The sequence below is a fragment of the Macaca nemestrina genome, chromosome 4 (assembly GCF_043159975.1).
Source record: "Macaca nemestrina isolate mMacNem1 chromosome 4, mMacNem.hap1, whole genome shotgun sequence".
NCBI lineage: Eukaryota > Metazoa > Chordata > Mammalia > Primates > Cercopithecidae > Macaca > Macaca nemestrina.
Genome location: NC_092128.1, coordinates 31,746,403 through 31,764,897, shown reverse-complemented (window position 1 = coordinate 31,764,897; position 18,495 = coordinate 31,746,403). Strand labels below are relative to the sequence as shown.

The 18,495-nt window shown below is 45.6% G+C and overlaps 1 protein-coding gene across 8 annotated transcripts in view; it reads right to left on the bottom strand.

Annotated features, from left to right (window-relative positions):
- The window catches only part of LOC105474850 (glutamate metabotropic receptor 8), an 808,970-nt gene extending 793,944 nt beyond the window's left edge, over positions 1-15,026 (bottom strand). For 2 of the 8 annotated variants that reach the window (XM_011729672.2, XM_011729687.2), the window contains exons 1-2: positions 14,437-14,578; positions 4,244-5,064 (exon numbers count right to left, since the gene is read on the bottom strand). In XM_011729672.2, coding sequence (XP_011727974.1) covers positions 4,244-4,753 — 510 coding nt within the window. In that variant the 5' untranslated portion in view covers positions 4,754-5,064; positions 14,437-14,578. Of the gene's footprint in view, positions 1-4,243; positions 5,065-13,768; positions 14,041-14,436 lie in introns of those variants that run through there. The other 6 variants (XM_071094553.1, XM_071094554.1, XM_011729679.3 and 3 more) reach the window with 3 other exon arrangements.
- Between the last annotated feature and the right edge of the window lie 3,469 nt (positions 15,027-18,495).

Sequence of the window (18,495 nt, the reverse complement as noted above, 5' to 3'; positions counted from 1 at the left end):
GTTCCCGGAAAGGGGCTTGGGAGGCATACATCGTTCACTGGATCCTGCCATTCGAAAAGCCTCCCAGGTAGTTTTAACAATGCAGCCCATACCCCTTGTGGGTAAGGCAACAGCAGTATGAACCCCACCATACACTCGGGGTTGAATATCACTAATCTAGTAAAGCATTCAGTATCCTACGGACCTATGCCACATGGCATCTTGTTCCCAGGTTGTATCCAGCTCCAAGCCCTTATTCAACCCTCTTCTGAAGTTAAAGAGGCTCATTTTGTTCATTTGCTTCTAAGCTTGGATAAGAAGAGAAACAAAGATAGGATGACACCACTTCACTCTAGATCAGATAAGCAGAGCCACCTGTATTCCAGCAGAGGAGGTGGCTCTTCACTAAGTGCAGTCTCTGCTGGGGCTAAATGAACCTCCCCAACTGATGCCGGCATCTCCTTTACAAAGACAAATCCCATTTCATTCCACAATTAGTGATCCTGAAGGAAATAAAATCCTCCTCTGACTTAAACATAGACATACTAACATGCAGATAGCTGACAACACATAGATCTCTTGCATCAGGTTTGGATTAGGAGAACACTTGGGAATACAAGGACTGGAAAGGTTGACACAGGAGGAGCAAGACTGAAGAAAGTGGTAAATGGGGCTACGTGGAAGACATTGTCTCCTTCACATTTTAGTACAGGAAGATGCTGCAAATAAAATATATGGCCTTCCCAAAGTTGTCCAAAAAAAGAAAACAGACATTTAGGGATCACTTCCAAATTTGGCCCAAATATTTTCCATAAAATTTTTAAACACATCACAACCAGATTCTTAAAACCCCAGTTTATGTTTATTGTTGAGCAGGACAGTCAGTAAGTTCATGAATTAAGACCCCATTTGTATTCCTTATGATCAAAGTTCATTGCATGTCTTCATTGGAGACGCTCTACCTTCTTCAACTCCATTATCTGGGAATAACTAGCAATACATTAATTTTTAGATTATTTATGGGCATATTTTTAGATTCTGTGGGTCTTTCGCTACCCTGAAAGGGCCTAAGCTTGAGAAAACTGTCATAAAACTTATTTTTACTCAAGTCATAGCCTTTGGAAAATTAGTATTTAAGAAAAGTATTGTTTTTCAAAAAGGAGCTATATGCCAATCTCCAGTGCATTAACTGCTAATCATTCCTCTGATAACTACTGTAATATTTCATGTCTGTACTATCATATATATATAAACAGAAGTCATCCATACATAGAGTGGACAATTTTCTGTGCCAATTGTTTTATAATTAATATTACAAATAGAGTGCTAGCTGAAAGTCACATAAAAAATCAAAGTAAAGTAGCATAAGTTGCTATTATCTAATTCACATTCTTATGGTTCCAGAATCACCTGTAAGATGGGTTAGGCACCTACATCCTCTCACTGATGGACTTTTGAATTACAGACAATTTTCAAGTCCAATAACTTGGTTAATAACTAGATTTGCTTCTGTAGGTTAAATGCTCACTCTGGGCCAGTGAACTGATCATGTTAGTCATGACGTCTACCATAACAGCGCCCCCTCCTGGTGATAAGTGACCCACTCCCTGCACTTCAGTTAAGGGCGTCAAGAGCTGCCCTTTCATGTGTTGGTCTGTGTCTCAAGAGATGGCCTGGGGCATTGGACTCTGTCCAGAGGGTCAGTAGTTACCTTCTCACCCAGTCAGATGGGGTCCCTCCAGGATTACCCAAGAAATTAAGAGAACTAACCAGTCCGTGAGGGAAGAATAGAGAAGAGAGAAGCCAGATACCCCCTGCATAAAAACAAAACCCCCTCTTGCCTTCAAGTGGCCTGGAGTTTCCTTCAATAGCCCAAAACACCAAAGGACATGACCAGGTCCTGATGGAAGCCTTCCTGCATTTTCTCATTAAATATACCCAACAATCTAACAATCTTATTATTCCCATTTTGCAGATAAGCTGATTCTATGTCAAAAAAAAAATGCAAACAAGCTTGGAAAACGTCATATGAACACTTTGTCTCCTCCACCACACTCCTCAAATCCTTGCCCACTTTTGGCTGGGCACCAGGCTACAGGAAACAGCCAGGATTCACAGGAATTACAATGGTATTGGCAGGAACCCGAATTGGTTTATAAGGGGAGGGAAATCAAAAGGAGTAGATTCTTAGGAACCTTTTCCTCTCCTCTAGAAGTGATGTTTTTGAACCACAGCTACTAAGTTAAAAATAGAAAAGAGATGCCTTGGAGCAGGTGAGGAGGGAGTTCAAATCAGAGAGAAGAGTTACAGAAATGTCTGAGCTGGACACCACCCCAGAGCAGAAAATGCCACATGGCACAGAACTGGGGTAGCTGGGAGGAATCCTAGATCCCAAGATGTGGGAGGAAACCTGGAGAATTCTGGTTCCACATCTTGCCTCTAAGCAAGGAGTCCCTCTAAGAGAAATGGTAAAAAAAAAAAACTGCCTAGTTTCCCTTGAAGGTTTCTAGAAATGGAGAACTAAAGCAACTCTGGCTATATGTCTTAATTGTGTCCTTCTCACTGTCAAGAGGTGCTTCTTAATGTCCTGCTCAAATGTCTCCAGCACACCCTGAAGCCTGTTTGCGCCTCTTCAGTACTCCTTAGACACAGAGAGCTTCTGCTTAGCATCCTCCTTATTTGAGAAAATTTCATCTATCTGAAAATAGCCATTAAGTTGCCTCATAGCATTTTCTCTTCTAAACTAGGGAAATCCATACAGAGGCTGCACAGCCACTCAAGGGGATGTTACAAAGAGGATTCCAGTGCCATGAGTGGGCCAGACTAGATGTGTCTCCAAGATATCTGCCAAGCCAGAAATCCTTTGATTCAATTCCTTTCATCATTTGTGTGACATTTCCCATCACTTTGCTCACATTTGTCACAATACCTGTCATCTGCCCAATTTCTCCATACTCTTTTAATATTTCTAAATCTAATGTGCATAGGAATTTTTTTTTTTTTTTTTGAGACGGCATCTTGCTCTGTCACCCAGGCTGGAGTGGAGTGGCACGATCTCAGGTCACTGCAACCTCTACCTCCCAGGTTCAAGCGATCCTCCTCCCTCAGCCTCCCAAGTAGCTGGGACTACAGGCATGTGCCACCATGCCAGGCTAATTTTTTGTATTTTTTTAGTAGAGACAGGGTTTCGACGTGTTAGCCAGGATGGTCTCAATCTCCTGACCTCATGATCCGCCCACCTCGGCCTCCCAAAGTGCTGGGATTACAGGCATGAGCCACTGCACCCAGCCAGGAACCATTTTTCACAATATAAAACAAAGGCTCATTAACTCAGATTAAGTTAAAAAATTCATGTCCCACTGAGTAAGAAACCAGAGTGAAAGTATTTTCAATTAAACAATTATGTCTATTACAAAAGACTACATATTGGTTATTAATAAATAAAATGAGAAAGTTAATGAAAATGGTGAGTTAACAATAACTTTATTTTTACGGCACTTTATACTTTTCAAAGTATTTTTACATATATTATTCCATATTTCCAATTTTATTCAATATATAAATGCAACATATGGGTAATAGATCACCAAACCTAAATCAAAAAGTCTAATTTATCCTGCTAAATTTGAACTTTTAATGCAATAAGAATTATATATAATTATTCCAAGTCTGTATCAGAGCAGTCTGAATTAATAAGGTTCTGTTCTATTGCAGTTATAATAAGCCTGACAATTTTATGGCCATCTCATCTCCCAGAGTGTCACTCCCATCTACACATTAGTAATAAATACTGTTTCTTCATGAACAAACTTTTGTCATAACAGAGCATCCCACCTTAAAGAAGTTTCACCCAGTAAATTAAATAGCTCAAATACCATAGAAATGTTTTCCATGATAAATGTGCTAAGAGTTCATTATTCTCTTTAAAAATGCTTTGATTTAAAATGAGCCTAATAAGGAGGTTATCCCAAGATGACAAAGACCCAATATTTCACAGAACTTTTCACCTTTCTCTTTGTTCAGGAAAAAAAAAAAAAAAAAAAAAAAAAACAGAGTCAAAATTAATCCAGTTAATTGTAAATAATGGAACTAAACCAACACATGTAGAATGCCCCATACAGAATGCCCCATTTGAGGAACCTGGTGACATGGAAAGGGTCTATGAGCACCTTCACCATCTTCAATTTCTTCTTAAACCTGCAGTTGGAGTCATAGCATTTCATTGTCCTTTCACAATGGTCAGAAAGACAATGCCTTTACCTACCTTAAAAAGTCTTAAAATGTTAGCAACCATGATGGACACGGAGCTTGCTGCAGCACCTATGACGCCAGAAATCTTGTCGGGCTTGGTGAAAATGGGTGGATCTCCATTAGCACACTTCACATCCGAAGCATCTTTCTCTATTAATGCCTGCACGAACGTTAGAGACTGCTCCAAAGCATAGGTGTCCCTAGAGCACGTGTCGAGGATGCGGACACCCAGAGTGATGTTGGAAAGGAGATCAGGGTCCTTGTTAATCTGGTCAATTGCATAAAGCATGGCCTCCAGTCTGTGAATCCCCTTTTCCTTCTTCAGCTCCCCACAAGGCACTCCTCTCTCTCCCTTTGCGTGGACAGGGAAGAGACCCCCCAAAATAATGTCCCCATCCACCCGTATGGAATGGGCATACTCTTGGCTGTGAGTTCTTTGCATCATTGTGAGGATCCAGTAGAACTTGGCGGTCAAGAGGAAGAAACAAGGGCAAGAGGCTGATCGCTTTCCCTCGCATACCATTTTCTCCACAAGTGGTATTGCAATCCAAGACCCAAAGTTTATTCTTGCCACAGAAGAAGGGGGACCACCTGAGGCTGCACCTTCTGGAGGCTACCATCAGGGCCCATGGGGAAAAGGCTCTGTGGGCATCAGCAAGTTTTCTTGATTTGAATGTCACAGTGAGTTTCCATCAGACCCCTAAGGTTCAATTTTATTTCCTTATAAGATCAACTTGCCTGGAATGGTGCAAAAATTAGAACATCTGAGGTTCTGATGTTGGGATGAGGTCAACAATTCATGTCCTTGAAATCAGCCTTGTAGCAGAATTACTCCTGGGAAGAGGGGAAAAAAGGGGGTTCAGTTCAGTGGGTCTACATGTTTCACATTTTGCAGCCCTGTTTATGCCAGCCTCTTAAAAAAAATCCCCTATTCAGTAAGAAACTAATTCTTTTTGTCCCCCTGTGATTCTGAACACCTGGCTGCACTGCATCTAAATAGGGAGATTGATGACACTTTTGGAGCAAGGGAAACAGAACAGTATCAGGAATTAGATTGATTCTCCCAAGCCGGAAAGTATTTTTATTTATCATTTTATTTCAATAAACCTTATTTCCACGACGGTAAAAATCCTGCAACTGATGGCACCATTTATTTTCAAATCTGTTTTGTTTTTTTGTTTTTTGTTGTTGTTGTTGTTTGGTTTTTTGCAGCTATCTGAATTTAGCATTCTAATTTTGTCAATAAAATCATAATAAAATATTATTTTCTGTGATATATTCAACAAGCCAGTCATCTGTTAATGACTTTTATTTTTAGTGCCTCAAATTACCCAGTAGGAAAAAGTGATTATTCAATTACAAAAAGTGAGAGAAAGAAATCCACCCAAAGAGCTAAAAAATGTGTAAGTTTTGTAGCTTGTGAAAAAAATTAACATAGAAAGTCAGCTATTTCGTATAAATTGTCTTATTCTTCTCTGGTAAGAAAACAAAGACTTGAAAATCAAACACGCAGGGAAGGTGACATGTGAAGATATTCCTATTACCATTGTCAGGGTTTCCAGTTAATTTGTTGGGGTGGGAGCAATGGGTATATTAACAGTTCTGAGGGAAACATGCCTTGATCCCAGAATCACTAGGAGCAAATCAGAGTTGGTGATCAAATGAAGAGCTGCTTAATTCTGTCTGACTCGGTGGGGAAAACAGTTATTTCATCGAGACTAGAAATAACTTGGAATGAAAGTGTCTATAGGCAAATCTACAAAGTTTTTTCCTAAGGCCTTCACTCTTAATTCCATAAGATTTTTTTCAAATGACTTTCGAAGAGATGTGACTGAAAATGAGAACTGACTTAACACAGGGAATCTGAGATTTGTAATGCACAGCTAATTAAGAGAATAAACAGCACCAATTTACTTTGGCAGGATGGTTAATCTAATGCTCATTTCTAACCTATTTATGTATGGGTTTGAAACCTGAAATTTGGACAGTTCTCCTGTACCCTAGCCAACCAACATCTGCTTGTATTTTCCATTCACTTGTTCAAGTTCCAGTTCATAAAATTTTCTTCTTATCCTTCTTGTCTCGAAAGGAAAGATGGTGCTTCCCTGGGGGATAAGTGAACATATGCCCAAACGTCTTCGAAGAAAGCTGCAATTTTTGCACTTTCAGATTAGAAAAGAGGGCTCATAGCAGCCCACTGCCCCATATTTCTGAGCAAACACCTGGTAGCCTAGCCAGCCAATGGCCCACTCGGCTGAGAGAGTTCTGTGCAGCCTAAGACAAGTATTCACTGCCTCCTGGCACATATTAAGCCTTAGATTTCCTACGTGCTGCCCCCAAAAATACTTCGTCCTTTCTGATTTTTCTCACCACTTAACTGTTAGTCCCTCACACTCGATTCTCCTAGCAGCTGCTTTTCCCTCAGAAAATCTGTGATTCAATAACAGCCTGACCTCGGGCATTCCACAAAAGGAAACACTCAGAAAGTCAACCTGACTTTCAGGATGAAACCATTTAAGTGATAGGCCATAAATTACACTGGCCACCCATTAAGAGAAGTAAGATTGTGTTTTACAGTTTCACAAAGAAAACCAGTCACATGATAGTAAAACCTCATTAACTCCGATCACTAGTTGAGAATTTGAGACCAATTCCACGTGGCTGGGCTGACCCTTGTTCTGACAGAGTACAGACTAAATGAATAAATAAGGTGAAGAAGAAATGTCTAGGGAGAGTGGATGGGTCTTGATTTTCTCCAAAGGCCCGCCTTTCCTCTTTACACCAAGCCATCCCCCAAGTACTTAAAACACTTATGACAATAAATGGCTTTCAATTATAGACGAACATACAAACAGCCCATCTGTTCATCACAATGCATCCTTACCTATCCATGTGGCATTAACCTAGTTCCAGTTGCTGTATGGTCCAGAAAGTAATAAAATTGAGTCGCTTTTAAAATTATTGGTGGTTGCAATATTGTTTACTCTCTTTGGTATCTCATAGCTTTGTTTGGAGCTTTAATTTTTAAAAAAAGGTTGGGGGATGAATAGCAGTGAGGCAGGAATCAGTTTTGTTTAGTGGTTGAATGCACTGAAATGGAAAACGAGAGGTTCAGTTTTGGTTTCCTTTCAGTTTCATTTATTGAACAGCTCACTTGAATTTTTGCTGGAGTTTCCATCTCTGGGTCATAGAATTAATTGCATGTAACCTCTCTGAAGCTTGCTTTTCTTGTCTTTAAAGGGGCGATAGAATCTGCCACACAGCACACATGGAAAGCATAGTATCTGGCTCAGTAAACAGGAGTTATTGTTGCTAACTTAGTCTGTAATTCATTTTCTACTAGAGCAGAGCACCTCTTTCTGTATTTGCCCAGTTGGTGAGCTTTTAATGAATTTCGTTTGTCACTTTAAAAAATAAAATCAGAGCTACTTATAAAACATTTAAATCTTGCAGTTATTTCAAAATCTGATACACTGTCATAAAAATCAGACTCCACTGCCAGAAGGTTTAGTTTCCCCTTTTAAGAAACCTAAGGAAAAATGTATTTGAAAGTTTGCGAGAAACTACATCAGTTAGGTTTCATTGTACAGTCTTAAATTACTTATCTTGCTCTTGTACCATTCTTGTGAGCTTCAGTCCAAACTCATCCTAGTTTGAGTCTATGAGTTTTAAAGAAATCATAATCTTTCAGAGCTATAGATCCAAATACCTCTATTTTATGTTTTGTGTTTGATTTAAAGTATAAACAGCTCCTCTCTCAAACTGACCTGCCTCTGATATGTGGCAGAAGCCTGGCCTGTGCTGGACTGTTTCAAGGAGGCGTGAGGTCTAGACTCCCGAAACCAATCTCAGAGCGGGACAAATCCTCTCAGCACTATGTCTGGGCCCACAGGGAGGGGCCGTGCAACCCTTTGGGGAGGCTTAACTATGAACCCTCATAGACCTTCCTGTGCATTCCCCTGCCTGCCCATCCTTACTTACAGGGCACATCATACATCCTTGGGCCCTCCATGGGCAGTCTGGCCTAAGGCTCCTGGGAGCCGGCACCCTGGCTGGACCCTAAGCCTGTGGCCCCCTAAATGTGCTCTGTTTCCTAAAAGGCCAGAAGGACAGCTCCTCACTGGCCAGAGCCCAGAATTCTGCTTTATTTTCTACACACCTTCTCTGTACCAGTGTCAAGTACCTAACATAGTATCTCCACAAATTTTCATACACCAGGCATTAGCTCTTGTATAAATGAGAAAAGAAGGTTCAGAGGGATTGAATATGGCCCCAACCCCTGAGCTGGTGAGCTGATGAGTGGCAGTGCCACCAAAGTCATCTGTCCCAAAAGGTGGGTCTGTCATTGGAGAAAGCCCCCAGTGCTACAGGGACTCGCTGTGGCAGCACGAGAGAAGGGAACAGCCCTGCCCCTCCACTGCAATCTTTCAGAAAGGTGCACATCTTTGACGCTTAGCTCTGGAAGAACAATAACGTACTAATTAGGAAGGGACAATCTAGGGGCATTTCCAGGGAGGTGATTTCTGAATCTCTCAAAGGGCTGAGAAGATCCAGTGCAGTTTGTCCAAACACTTCTGCTCCAAATGAGGTCTCCTGGCCACGTTGATGATGTCAATGGGAACACACCCACCAATGCATGCAAGGCCTCTCTGGGTCTGCCATCACATCTTCCTTGGCCATTTAGCAGGTACAATTAAAATATGATAGGGTAAAATCCTCGCTGAGGAATACCATTATCCAAGAATTGTAATTTTTTTCTCATAAAAAGGCCAAAGCAGCATTCCTATGCTGCATTCCATTCAGCTCTTTAACAAAAAGGTTAAGCTGAATATTCTCATCAATTCATACGACTGCTCACACTTGCAGCTCTTCGGGTTGTTTTTGAAAATGCATCATATTTCTGTATCATCTCCCATGCTGCAATACGTATGCATGTCTATGGATTCTTGGTGGGGCAGAGTGAGGATGGGGCAGACAGAGCTCTCCCCTGGCAACAGAGGCCTGGAATCGGATCTTTGTCTGACAGTCACTGGCTGGTGACACTCCCAAGCACACAGAGGTGACATGTCCCCTCACCTCTATGTGCTTCCATTTCCTCATCTGTGAAATGAGTGAGATGGACCACATGATCTCTAAGGTGTCTTCCAGCTTCCTATTCCGAGATTCTATTATTTAATAATAAGGGAATATGAGATTATGCTCAAACATCAGAGCAAGGCTTTGCCAACTGAACACAATAACTGATTTTGTTTGCAAGTTGAGTGATTTTTCCATCAGTGAGAGGATTGTGAAAGCTCTTCTACACAAGCCAGCCTCATATTTTAAAAAATCTGATACAGGAGAAGCTCGACTTACTAAACAGATAAATTAGAAAGTAATTATTTGCATTACAAAAGAATTCACCACAGGTTTCCTTTAAATAGCTAAATCCCAGGCATTTAAAAAAACAATCTGATTTAAGAGAATTCAATTTGTGCCCTTATTTTTCCAATAACGCAGCTATTACACAAAAAGACCATATTTAAAGTAATGAGAAGCTACTTTTTATAATATGTATCAGATAAGAAGAGAGAAAGTGGGTGACATCAACGCTTACTGAATGCCTGCAGTGTGCCTGGAGCTGCAGACACATTATTTCATTTCCCTCTTAAAATACAACTATGAGGTTGGTATCACAGCTGCCATTCAAGATCTAAGGAACCTGAAAACAGAAAGATTATATGACCGTGTCTAAAGTCTCAGGCCAGGATTCAAATGCAGGACTGCCATTTTGTTCCTTCCCTTACTCCATGCCCCCTGGGGGCAGGAGGCCATGCTGGATCTCAAACTAACTCTGATTTGATAATGAGGACTGTGAGTGGGATGTTCTAGAGCCCTAGGAGACACTGATTCTAGTCTTACTTCCCCCAGCACTTACTGTATAGCACTGAGCAAGTCACTTAACCAGATCTCAGTTTCTTTGTTTCTAAAATGGGGAATGATTCTCCCCCATCTCCCAATTTGTGAAATCAAACAATATAATGTGTGTCGAAGTACTTTATAAACTGCCAAGTACTATAAGAATGCACAGGGATACTGTTAGTTTAACAATCCGTCCTAGAACTAAAATATGTTATTGGTGTATTGTACTTAGAAGATCTAAGAAAACCACTTTCTCATCATACTTGGGGCTAGTCAGACCTTAACAAGGGTCACAGGTCCAAAAAAGTCAACCCTGACAAGCCTATATGGAGAGCACAGAGCTTGAAGGAAAACTGGAAAGGATGCAAGAAGAAGTCAATGGAAGTACCATGTCTGACCTGGAGAACTAAAGGTCATGGTCACTGAGCATGTAAATCGCTATTCTGAAGAAAGTGGTGACAAGATAATCTCCTGTTGTGAAAACAGGACAACCGGAAACCTTCCTAAGTTGTAGGCAGAATATAATGCTTCTACCACTGGGTCATGACCACTGGAAGAGTCAGCCAATAAATAGCCAGCAGCTTTCTAGCTTTAGGCATAACCCTGCCTGGAAAAGTATGAAATTGGCAACACATGTGTCCAACAATCTATACTCCTCTGAGGCCTCTCCTAGATTTTCCCACTTCTGCTCACCTCCTGCCCTGCCCTGCCCTGCCCTGCCCTCCCCAGAACTAGGTCTCTTCCGTCCGTCAGTGTCTTTGTTCTTTCATTACCTTGGCCCTCCCCAGGGAGTGAGTGGATTCATTAGCAAGTATCAAAGCCTGAAGATGCATTACTGTCATCCTCAAATGGAACATCTGCATTCTCAAAATGATTCCTAGGAGAGCCATAATTTCTTTACCAAAGAAATATCACCATTAATAATGGTTAAGGCTGGCAATGCAACAAGCCAGAGCAGGGAGCTAGGAGTCAGGAGCCTCTCAATAGTACCTCTCAAATCACTCCAACAGCAATGCCCACCACTCAGAAAGGGTGTCCTGGGATGAGGCAATATTATGCTCAGAGTCCCTCCCAGTGAGTGGGTTTGTCACAATTTGTCAAAGTACCAGGTAGAAATGAAAATCAAAGAAAAAAAGAAGAAAGAGAGAAAGCCCAAATCTAAATTCCAATTCCTAGCAGAAAGAAAACAAGATCCCTCTCTTGAAATGAAAACAATAAGCCAGCCAACTCTCAGCTCATAGCCTCTCCTGCGAACAACATGAAGTGGCCGTCCCTACTGAATGAACCACATTTGTGAGTCTGGGGACGCCCAGTCAGAGTCTATCAAGAAAACAGCAAGTTTCCTGAACCTCCGCAAGCCAGCCAACTTGACAAGCATGCAGATGTGGACAGGGCTTGGCTGTGGGTCCAGGAAGAGAGAAATTCAAGCAGCCTCTTCTTTTAAGACACTGTGACAGAGCAACTCCACTCCCCCCAACTAAAGCAAGGTCATCTTTATGATGGGCATTCCAACTACCTGAGGAAGGTGGTAGGAAGGAAACTCGGAAGGAAAAAAACATGTGTGTAGTGTGCTGTGCATCGTGCCCTGAAGACAATGGAACATTCATACACAAAGATTGGCACGCAATTGCCAATGTGAATGTCAGACGGGTTATTTGCTGCATAAATAACAATTAAACAAGCCCCGCAGCAGCTTCAACCTGCTCAGCCAACTTTGAAAAGAGCACATCTCTCCAGACCTCTAACTTTCCCCTGCACTCATTGGAGCTCAGCTCTTCCTTTTCTCTATTCCTTTCGGATGTAGATGTTTTTAGAATTATTCAAGCAGCCATAACTTTCGAAGGGTGCATAATAGGGCAGAACTAGCTAGCACAATCCAAACAGAACAAATTGAGCCTAAATAACAGTATAGAGAGCTGTGTTCTCAGTATCTTCTTCTTTATTCCGGGTCAATTGTCTCCTACAAAGCCTCCCGTCATCTATTTCTCCCCATATCCCTTATTCAGAAGCAAGAATTCTCTATCTTAGACATGGTACAACCTGTAGTTGACTCTAAAATGGGAAAATTGCATTTTAAAAAATCTTGGTTCGTTTTCCCTGATGGAGAAAGCTTTTCTTTTCAAAATTATCAAGGCACACATTTTTCAAGAACCAGAGAATGAATTGCACACAGCTGACTGTGCCTCCTACAGAGATCTTTCACGGTATTATTCACAAGCAAGTGACCAAGGTAAACTAAAGTGGTTTCTGTAGCCATTTGCAATTATTGACAAACAATTTCATAACGGAAAATGGAAATTACAGGCAAGTGCAATAAGCTGTTTATCCACGATCTACCTGCTGGTGGCTCTTTTTCTCTATTTTTCTTTCAAGTAAAATACAAGCTATCATAGGAATGCATTTCTCCCGTTCATGATTTTTCTTGTATCTCCACCACCAACCCTGTTTTCCAGTTCTGTCAGTTGGCAGGATTTGTATTCAATCGCGGTAGTAGCCTGGACTCTAGTGTATTCTTGGGTGTTCCAGAGACTCCCGCACCTTCAGGTTTGTGGGAAAGGATCCCCCAAATGGCAAATTAGGCATTCCTTCCCGGGGGCGGGACTTGCGTAGGGGACTTAAGGATTTCTGTAACCGGCGAGGGGATCTGTTTTCACCCCTGCTATCCAGGGTGCGCAGAGACCCTCTGACCCCAGGCTTCGCAATTTGGGCCACGGGAGAAGTAATTCCCCGGGGAACCGCGGGGGTGCCGTTTTGTGCAACTGGGTGACTCGCGTGTCCCTCCGCATTTCATGTGCACCAAGGGAGCGCGTGTCAAACGAAAGAATTTTTTTTTTTTTCTTTTTTGGTGATTCTGTTACATTTTCACCAACTGTACGAAGCTCAAGGGATCTCCGAGCTTTCTGGCTGGGCGGATGGGCTTCGCGCTTGGCGTGGCTGAGCTGTCTGTCCATCTCTACCTCTGTTTCTATCTCTACCATAACAGCGGCCACTCAGCCCGCCCGGATCCCCTGTTCCCCCGCGCACATTCCTTTTTCTTCTTAGTTCCTTGGGCTGTTGAAGCCGGGCTCTGGGGTGGATAGAGACTAGGGCCATGGGGGGAGCGCCAGGCTACTCTCGCCTTTCCCGCGCCCCGGGGCATTCCGGCGCCGCCCGGGTGCCCCCGCGCGCTGGGAGTGCAGCCTGCGCCCCCGCCGCACCTGGCCGCCCTAGCGCCCAGGCCCCGCACGGGGCCACCCGAAACTGGGGACGCGCCGGCCGCGGGAGCTGCAGAGGAGCTATCGGGGCGAGTTAGCTTTTGCTTTTTAAACAAGATCCCCGAGACCTTTTCTCCATCCCCCAACCCCCAACAGGACACGGAACTCCGGCGTTTCCCGAAAGCCACAAAAGAGGGGCACGGAAATCCCAAGCTCGCGGTGCTAACTCGAGAACGCAAACTCGAGACAGAGCGTGCGCCGTGCGGGGATGCGGGTGTCGAGGACCCCGAAGCCCCCGGCTTCCCCCGCGACCCCCATCCTCCCTAGATCCCGGTTAGACATCCATCCAGCCCACGCTCAGAGTGCGGGGGTATTACCCCGACTCATCCCGGAAGCCGCTAACTTCGGAAATCCCTCCCGTTAGGTTCGCGAAACGAAGGTACCTCGTCATATCGGCGGGGCAAGTCCGGATTCCACCAGGGCAGGTCTGGGAGGTCACCCGGGGCAGGCGATCCGAGGCAGAGCGCTTTAAAATCCTGCCACCGCACGCCCAGTCAGAGCGCCGAGCGCGCCTGCCCCTTTCCCGTCACCCTTCAGTCTCCCATTCGCCGACTAAACTTTTGGGGGATCACACCTCCAAGCCTTGGGAGTTCCGGGTGAAGTCTCCCTCTTTTCTGAACCTCTTTACTGTAATGTAATCACGGGTAGACAAGAGGGGTGGCTGCCTTGTTCTTTGCAACGTAAAATCAACAGACACCCAATCAAGCTCCAATGCCCGGCCAGCCCCTCGCCCCCTGGTGCCCACTCTCCCTCTCCCCCCATTCCCGTCACCTCCGCCCGCCAGTTCTCTCACAGACTACAGGCGTGCAGGGCCATCTACTTGAGCTCAGGAAAAGCAAATCACTAGAGTGATCTGGGAAGGAATGGTGCACCTGGCTGTCCGCTGAACGGTTTTAGGGAAGAAAACGGAAAGGGGAATAAAACGGGGGGATTCTCCTTTTCCAACAAGCAGGGCATTTCGGGGAAGTTTGGGGGCCGGGGGCTTTTTGTCCCGTGGTTCCGCACTTGCTTTGCTCGGAGCAGCTTTCTGCTGCCGGGCGGCGAGTCTTACCCTGCTCCCCGCAGAGGGCGCGGTGAGGAAGCCCGCCGGGGGCCTGCAGCTCCATGTCAGCGCCGCCGCCGCCGCCGCCGCCGCGTGAGGCGAGCACAGCGGCCGCACTTGTGGCTGATCTCCGGGCTGAGGGGGCTGAGCTGGCCGAGCCGGCGCCAAGTCTCTTCCATGTGAATAACAAATACTCCCACCGGCGGCCGCGATTGGTCTGCGCCCGGCGCCTCCCGATCCTCCGCCCGCGGCCATTCACCCCGCGCGGCGCGGGGAGCCGCGGCCGGGATCGCGCCCGGGATCGCCAATCGCTTCGCGCCAACCAGTCACCTCGGGAAGCAGGAGGAGGAACCCCCGAGGGGCGGGAGCCTCAGGATTTCGGTGTCACCCAGCGGCCCTGGCGAGGGCAGGGAGGGGGACCCTCGGCCCGCGGATGCCCCTCCGCGCTTCAGCCCGAAGCGACAAGGAGACTAGAAATGTCAATAGTTCTGATTTTTAAAAATCACCCCACCTTCCCCGCCCCCAAGAAAAAAGGGAGGACCCAACGACAGAGTGGGAGGGTGGGAAGAAGCGGGAGCGGCAGAAGGAGGAATATGGCTGTGGAGGAGCCCAGCGGCTCCGGCTGCCTGGCGAGCCCGGGACCGGCGCGGCAAGGCGCGACGCCCGCCGGAGCACAACGGGCAGCACCCGCGAGCCCGGGTCCCCCGTGAGCACAGCTCCAGAAAGCGTCACCGAGAATAACACATGGTACATGACAAGTGTCCCGCCACATGCTTTCTTTTCGGGGATGCTTAAAGTAGAGCCCGCAAGCGGCACGGTTCCCCTGCAAAGTTTGCCTGGCGCTGCGCGGCGGTTCCGCCATTTGTCCGGCCCCGCGACTCGGACGATTGTCTCCCCACTCCCCGCCCCCGAGGGTCTCGGGAACGCGTGCTACAGAGTCCCCAGGGCTCGCGGTACCACACAGCGCGGTCCGCTGAGGCCACTGCGCAGGACGGGGCGTGTGTGGCTACCGGGACGGTCATTTTATTGAGATGATTCAAGGAGCCGCAGACGCGGGGCAGGAAACTCCGGGAGAGCTGTGCTCGGGTTCTGCAGGGAAACCTCGGGATTCCCTTCGCATGCCGCCTGTGGAAACCTGCTGGGTTCGTCGTGCACAGTCCAGCGCTCCTCCCCGCTAGTTACCGCCCAGGTCCCCAGACCCCGAACCCGCCGGAATGAAAGGAGCCCCTAGCCGCCCAGCGCCGGGGTAGCTACTCCGGCCAGGCCTTGCGTTGGTGAGAAAGTTCCATCTAGAGGCGGCCTCGCGCAACTGCAGGCGGCGCCCTAGGCCCGGGCGAGCCAGGGAGGGCGGGGCGCGGGGGAAGAGGGGGCAGCTCAGGAGATAAAGAGGATGGAGAAGGACCGGAGAGACCCCGAAAAAGCAGGCTCTAGACCCCCGTTCGGCATCTCTATAATGAATTTCATCTTCCTAAGCATCATGAACTTCTAAGCATCATGTCAGGAATCTTGCATTAATTCCTGTATATATCGCCTATTCTGTTCGAGTTATTTTAATTTTCACATCAACTCTGTGAGATAATCAAAATTATTAAGCCCACTCTACAGATGGAAGAAGAAATCGAGGCTTAGAGATACGGCTGGAAAGTATTAGAGCCAGAAATCACAGCTGGTCTGGCTTCAAAACCCCATAGCACTTCCTCCTTGGTGGGGTTGCCTTTTCCCAAGGCTGGTTTTAATGTGCAAAGTTTCCATTGAGGAGACAGCTGTCTCTCTCCTAATTTCAAAAAAGGGCCTTTGCCCTTTGTCACTTAGAAAAAAATCTACAGGTTTTCAGCCCAGGGCACCTCTTCCCCGTTCGTTCCCTTCCTTCTCCCATCTCCTCATGAGAGGCGCTTTGATTGTTGAATCATTATTTTATAGCAGCAACCACAAAAGAGAGAGGGAGGAGGATTTGGAGACAGAAAATGGGTTGGGTCCTTTGTCTGAAAACCTTTCTGCATAGGGAACCTCAATTCCCTGTGAATGTCTGGTGCAGCTCTGAAGAGGGTGATCAGTGGCCAGTGCCACTCGGGACAAGGAAGGTGGGAAGAGGGAAGAGTTCCTAATTTATGCGGAGATGGGACTGGGTGGACTTCCTGGTTTCATGCCTGCGTGTAAGAAGCTTTAAAGATTTTCTTTTCTTAGGGACTGGAAGAGATCCCTCCTCCCCCAGAAGTGTAAAGTAAGTGCAGTGGCCTGATTTCTATAGCAGGAAGCCCACTCCACCCCAAATTCCAGACCCATGATCCCGGTCTGAGCAATGTTATCGCATTTTTTTCCAGAGGTCTTTACGTGACCTCTGGAGGCTGCTTTGCCATCCATGTGATAAGCTAGAATTGCCAGAGAATAAACATCATCTGGCAGCAGTTCTTAACTAACACCTTGTAAGTGTTGGTATGTAGATACCCCAGCTCCCTCATCCCTCAGTTGGACCCACTCACTGCTGTGTGTTTTACACTGACTTCCAGAGTTCCCCACTGGGATTAGGTACCAGGTGCCCACAGTGGTACCTAGCTTGATAATGCACCCTTTATTGGCTCACTTCCCCACCTGACTACCAGGACTCCCTTCACCTCTTAAACTACCTGCTCTTGAATCCTTGTTTCAGGTTGTGCTTCTAGAGAAACCCAAATGAAGCCAGTAGAGATGCACATATACTGTATGTTAGTATTAAGTATGACATACACTATCAGTATAGGTATAATGTAGAGGTATAAATAAGTCCGTGTTAGACCCTTTATTACATGTGCATTAATAAATTTGAGGGGGAAAGAAACATGACGGAGGGGAAAGGCAGAGGAGGCCCTCAAATATGTTGGGCATCTGCTGCTGCTGACCGAACATTGTCTTCAGGGTAGGCAAGAGGCCAGCTGCGGGGCCAGTAGGGTCATTGCCTGGCATGAGCCAAGAGGGTAGCAGCCTGGTGCTCTAGCGGGCCCATTTTGAAAATAAGGACAATAAGGCCGGCTGTGGCTTTGAAGGCCTAAGGAGGCTGAGTGAGCCAATTGGGGAAGAAATGCCTAATGAGCTGCTTTTCTCCTTTCCCTATTGATCATTACCTGCAGAGAACTGATGTCTTACAGGCACATCGCTGCCCTTTTTGGTGCAGCCTTCTGCGAGAAAACTAGACTTGATCTCTTCTAAGGAAAGTGCAAGTCCAATGCTTGGTTTTGCATCATCTTTAACTCTTGATACTCAAAATAGAACCGTCACTCAAATCCTACATGGAATCTGGTCAATAAGGAATAGAGCCCTTCTATATATTCTTCAGTGTTTCCAATGGCTTTATCTAGTAGCCCTTGAGCAAGTGACATAGGCTTATGTACAGGTTATAATTTGCCCATGTACAGGTTATAATTCGCCCAGACCGATAGCAACATTGGGACACAGGAGGAAAGATTGACTCCAGGAGGGACTGGTCCCTATCAGTAACGTTCACAGGAAAAAGTCATCGGTTGTACAACCTCTATTCGTCAGGGCCAAACACCATGACACTGCTTGCTCATTGCTGCAATCTGACTCAGGGGAGAGTATCTGAAGACCAGGCCATCCGGACATGCAGGTTATTCTAGAGTCATCCACCTTGCTCCCCCTTGGGCTCCCACCTTCTGCAATATACAATCTGTCTTTGGAAAGTGTCTGACCTCATCCTCCATCCCACCCCAAATGTTTATTCAAACCAAGTATATTTCCTAGTAGTTAATCCTCCAAGAAGATTTGCCTATAATCTTCTCATTTTCAGTTGATTTAAAATGTGAGAAACTGCCCATGTGTTAGAAAATGCAAAAAACAATGCCATATGTTTGGGGTCCATTTAACTCAAGCTGTGATATATATTCCACACATGGAGATTTATGTCACAATTCCTGCTTTGGGGTAATCATTAAGGCTGAGAACCTTTGCAGGCTACTCACCCAAGAGAAATATCGACAGCATGATGCTCCCACATGGAGCAAAGCTGACAGGGGAAAGTGGGAATGGGATTTGTTTCTTTTGGAAACGAAGACAATATTTTTCTTGCTAGACCAT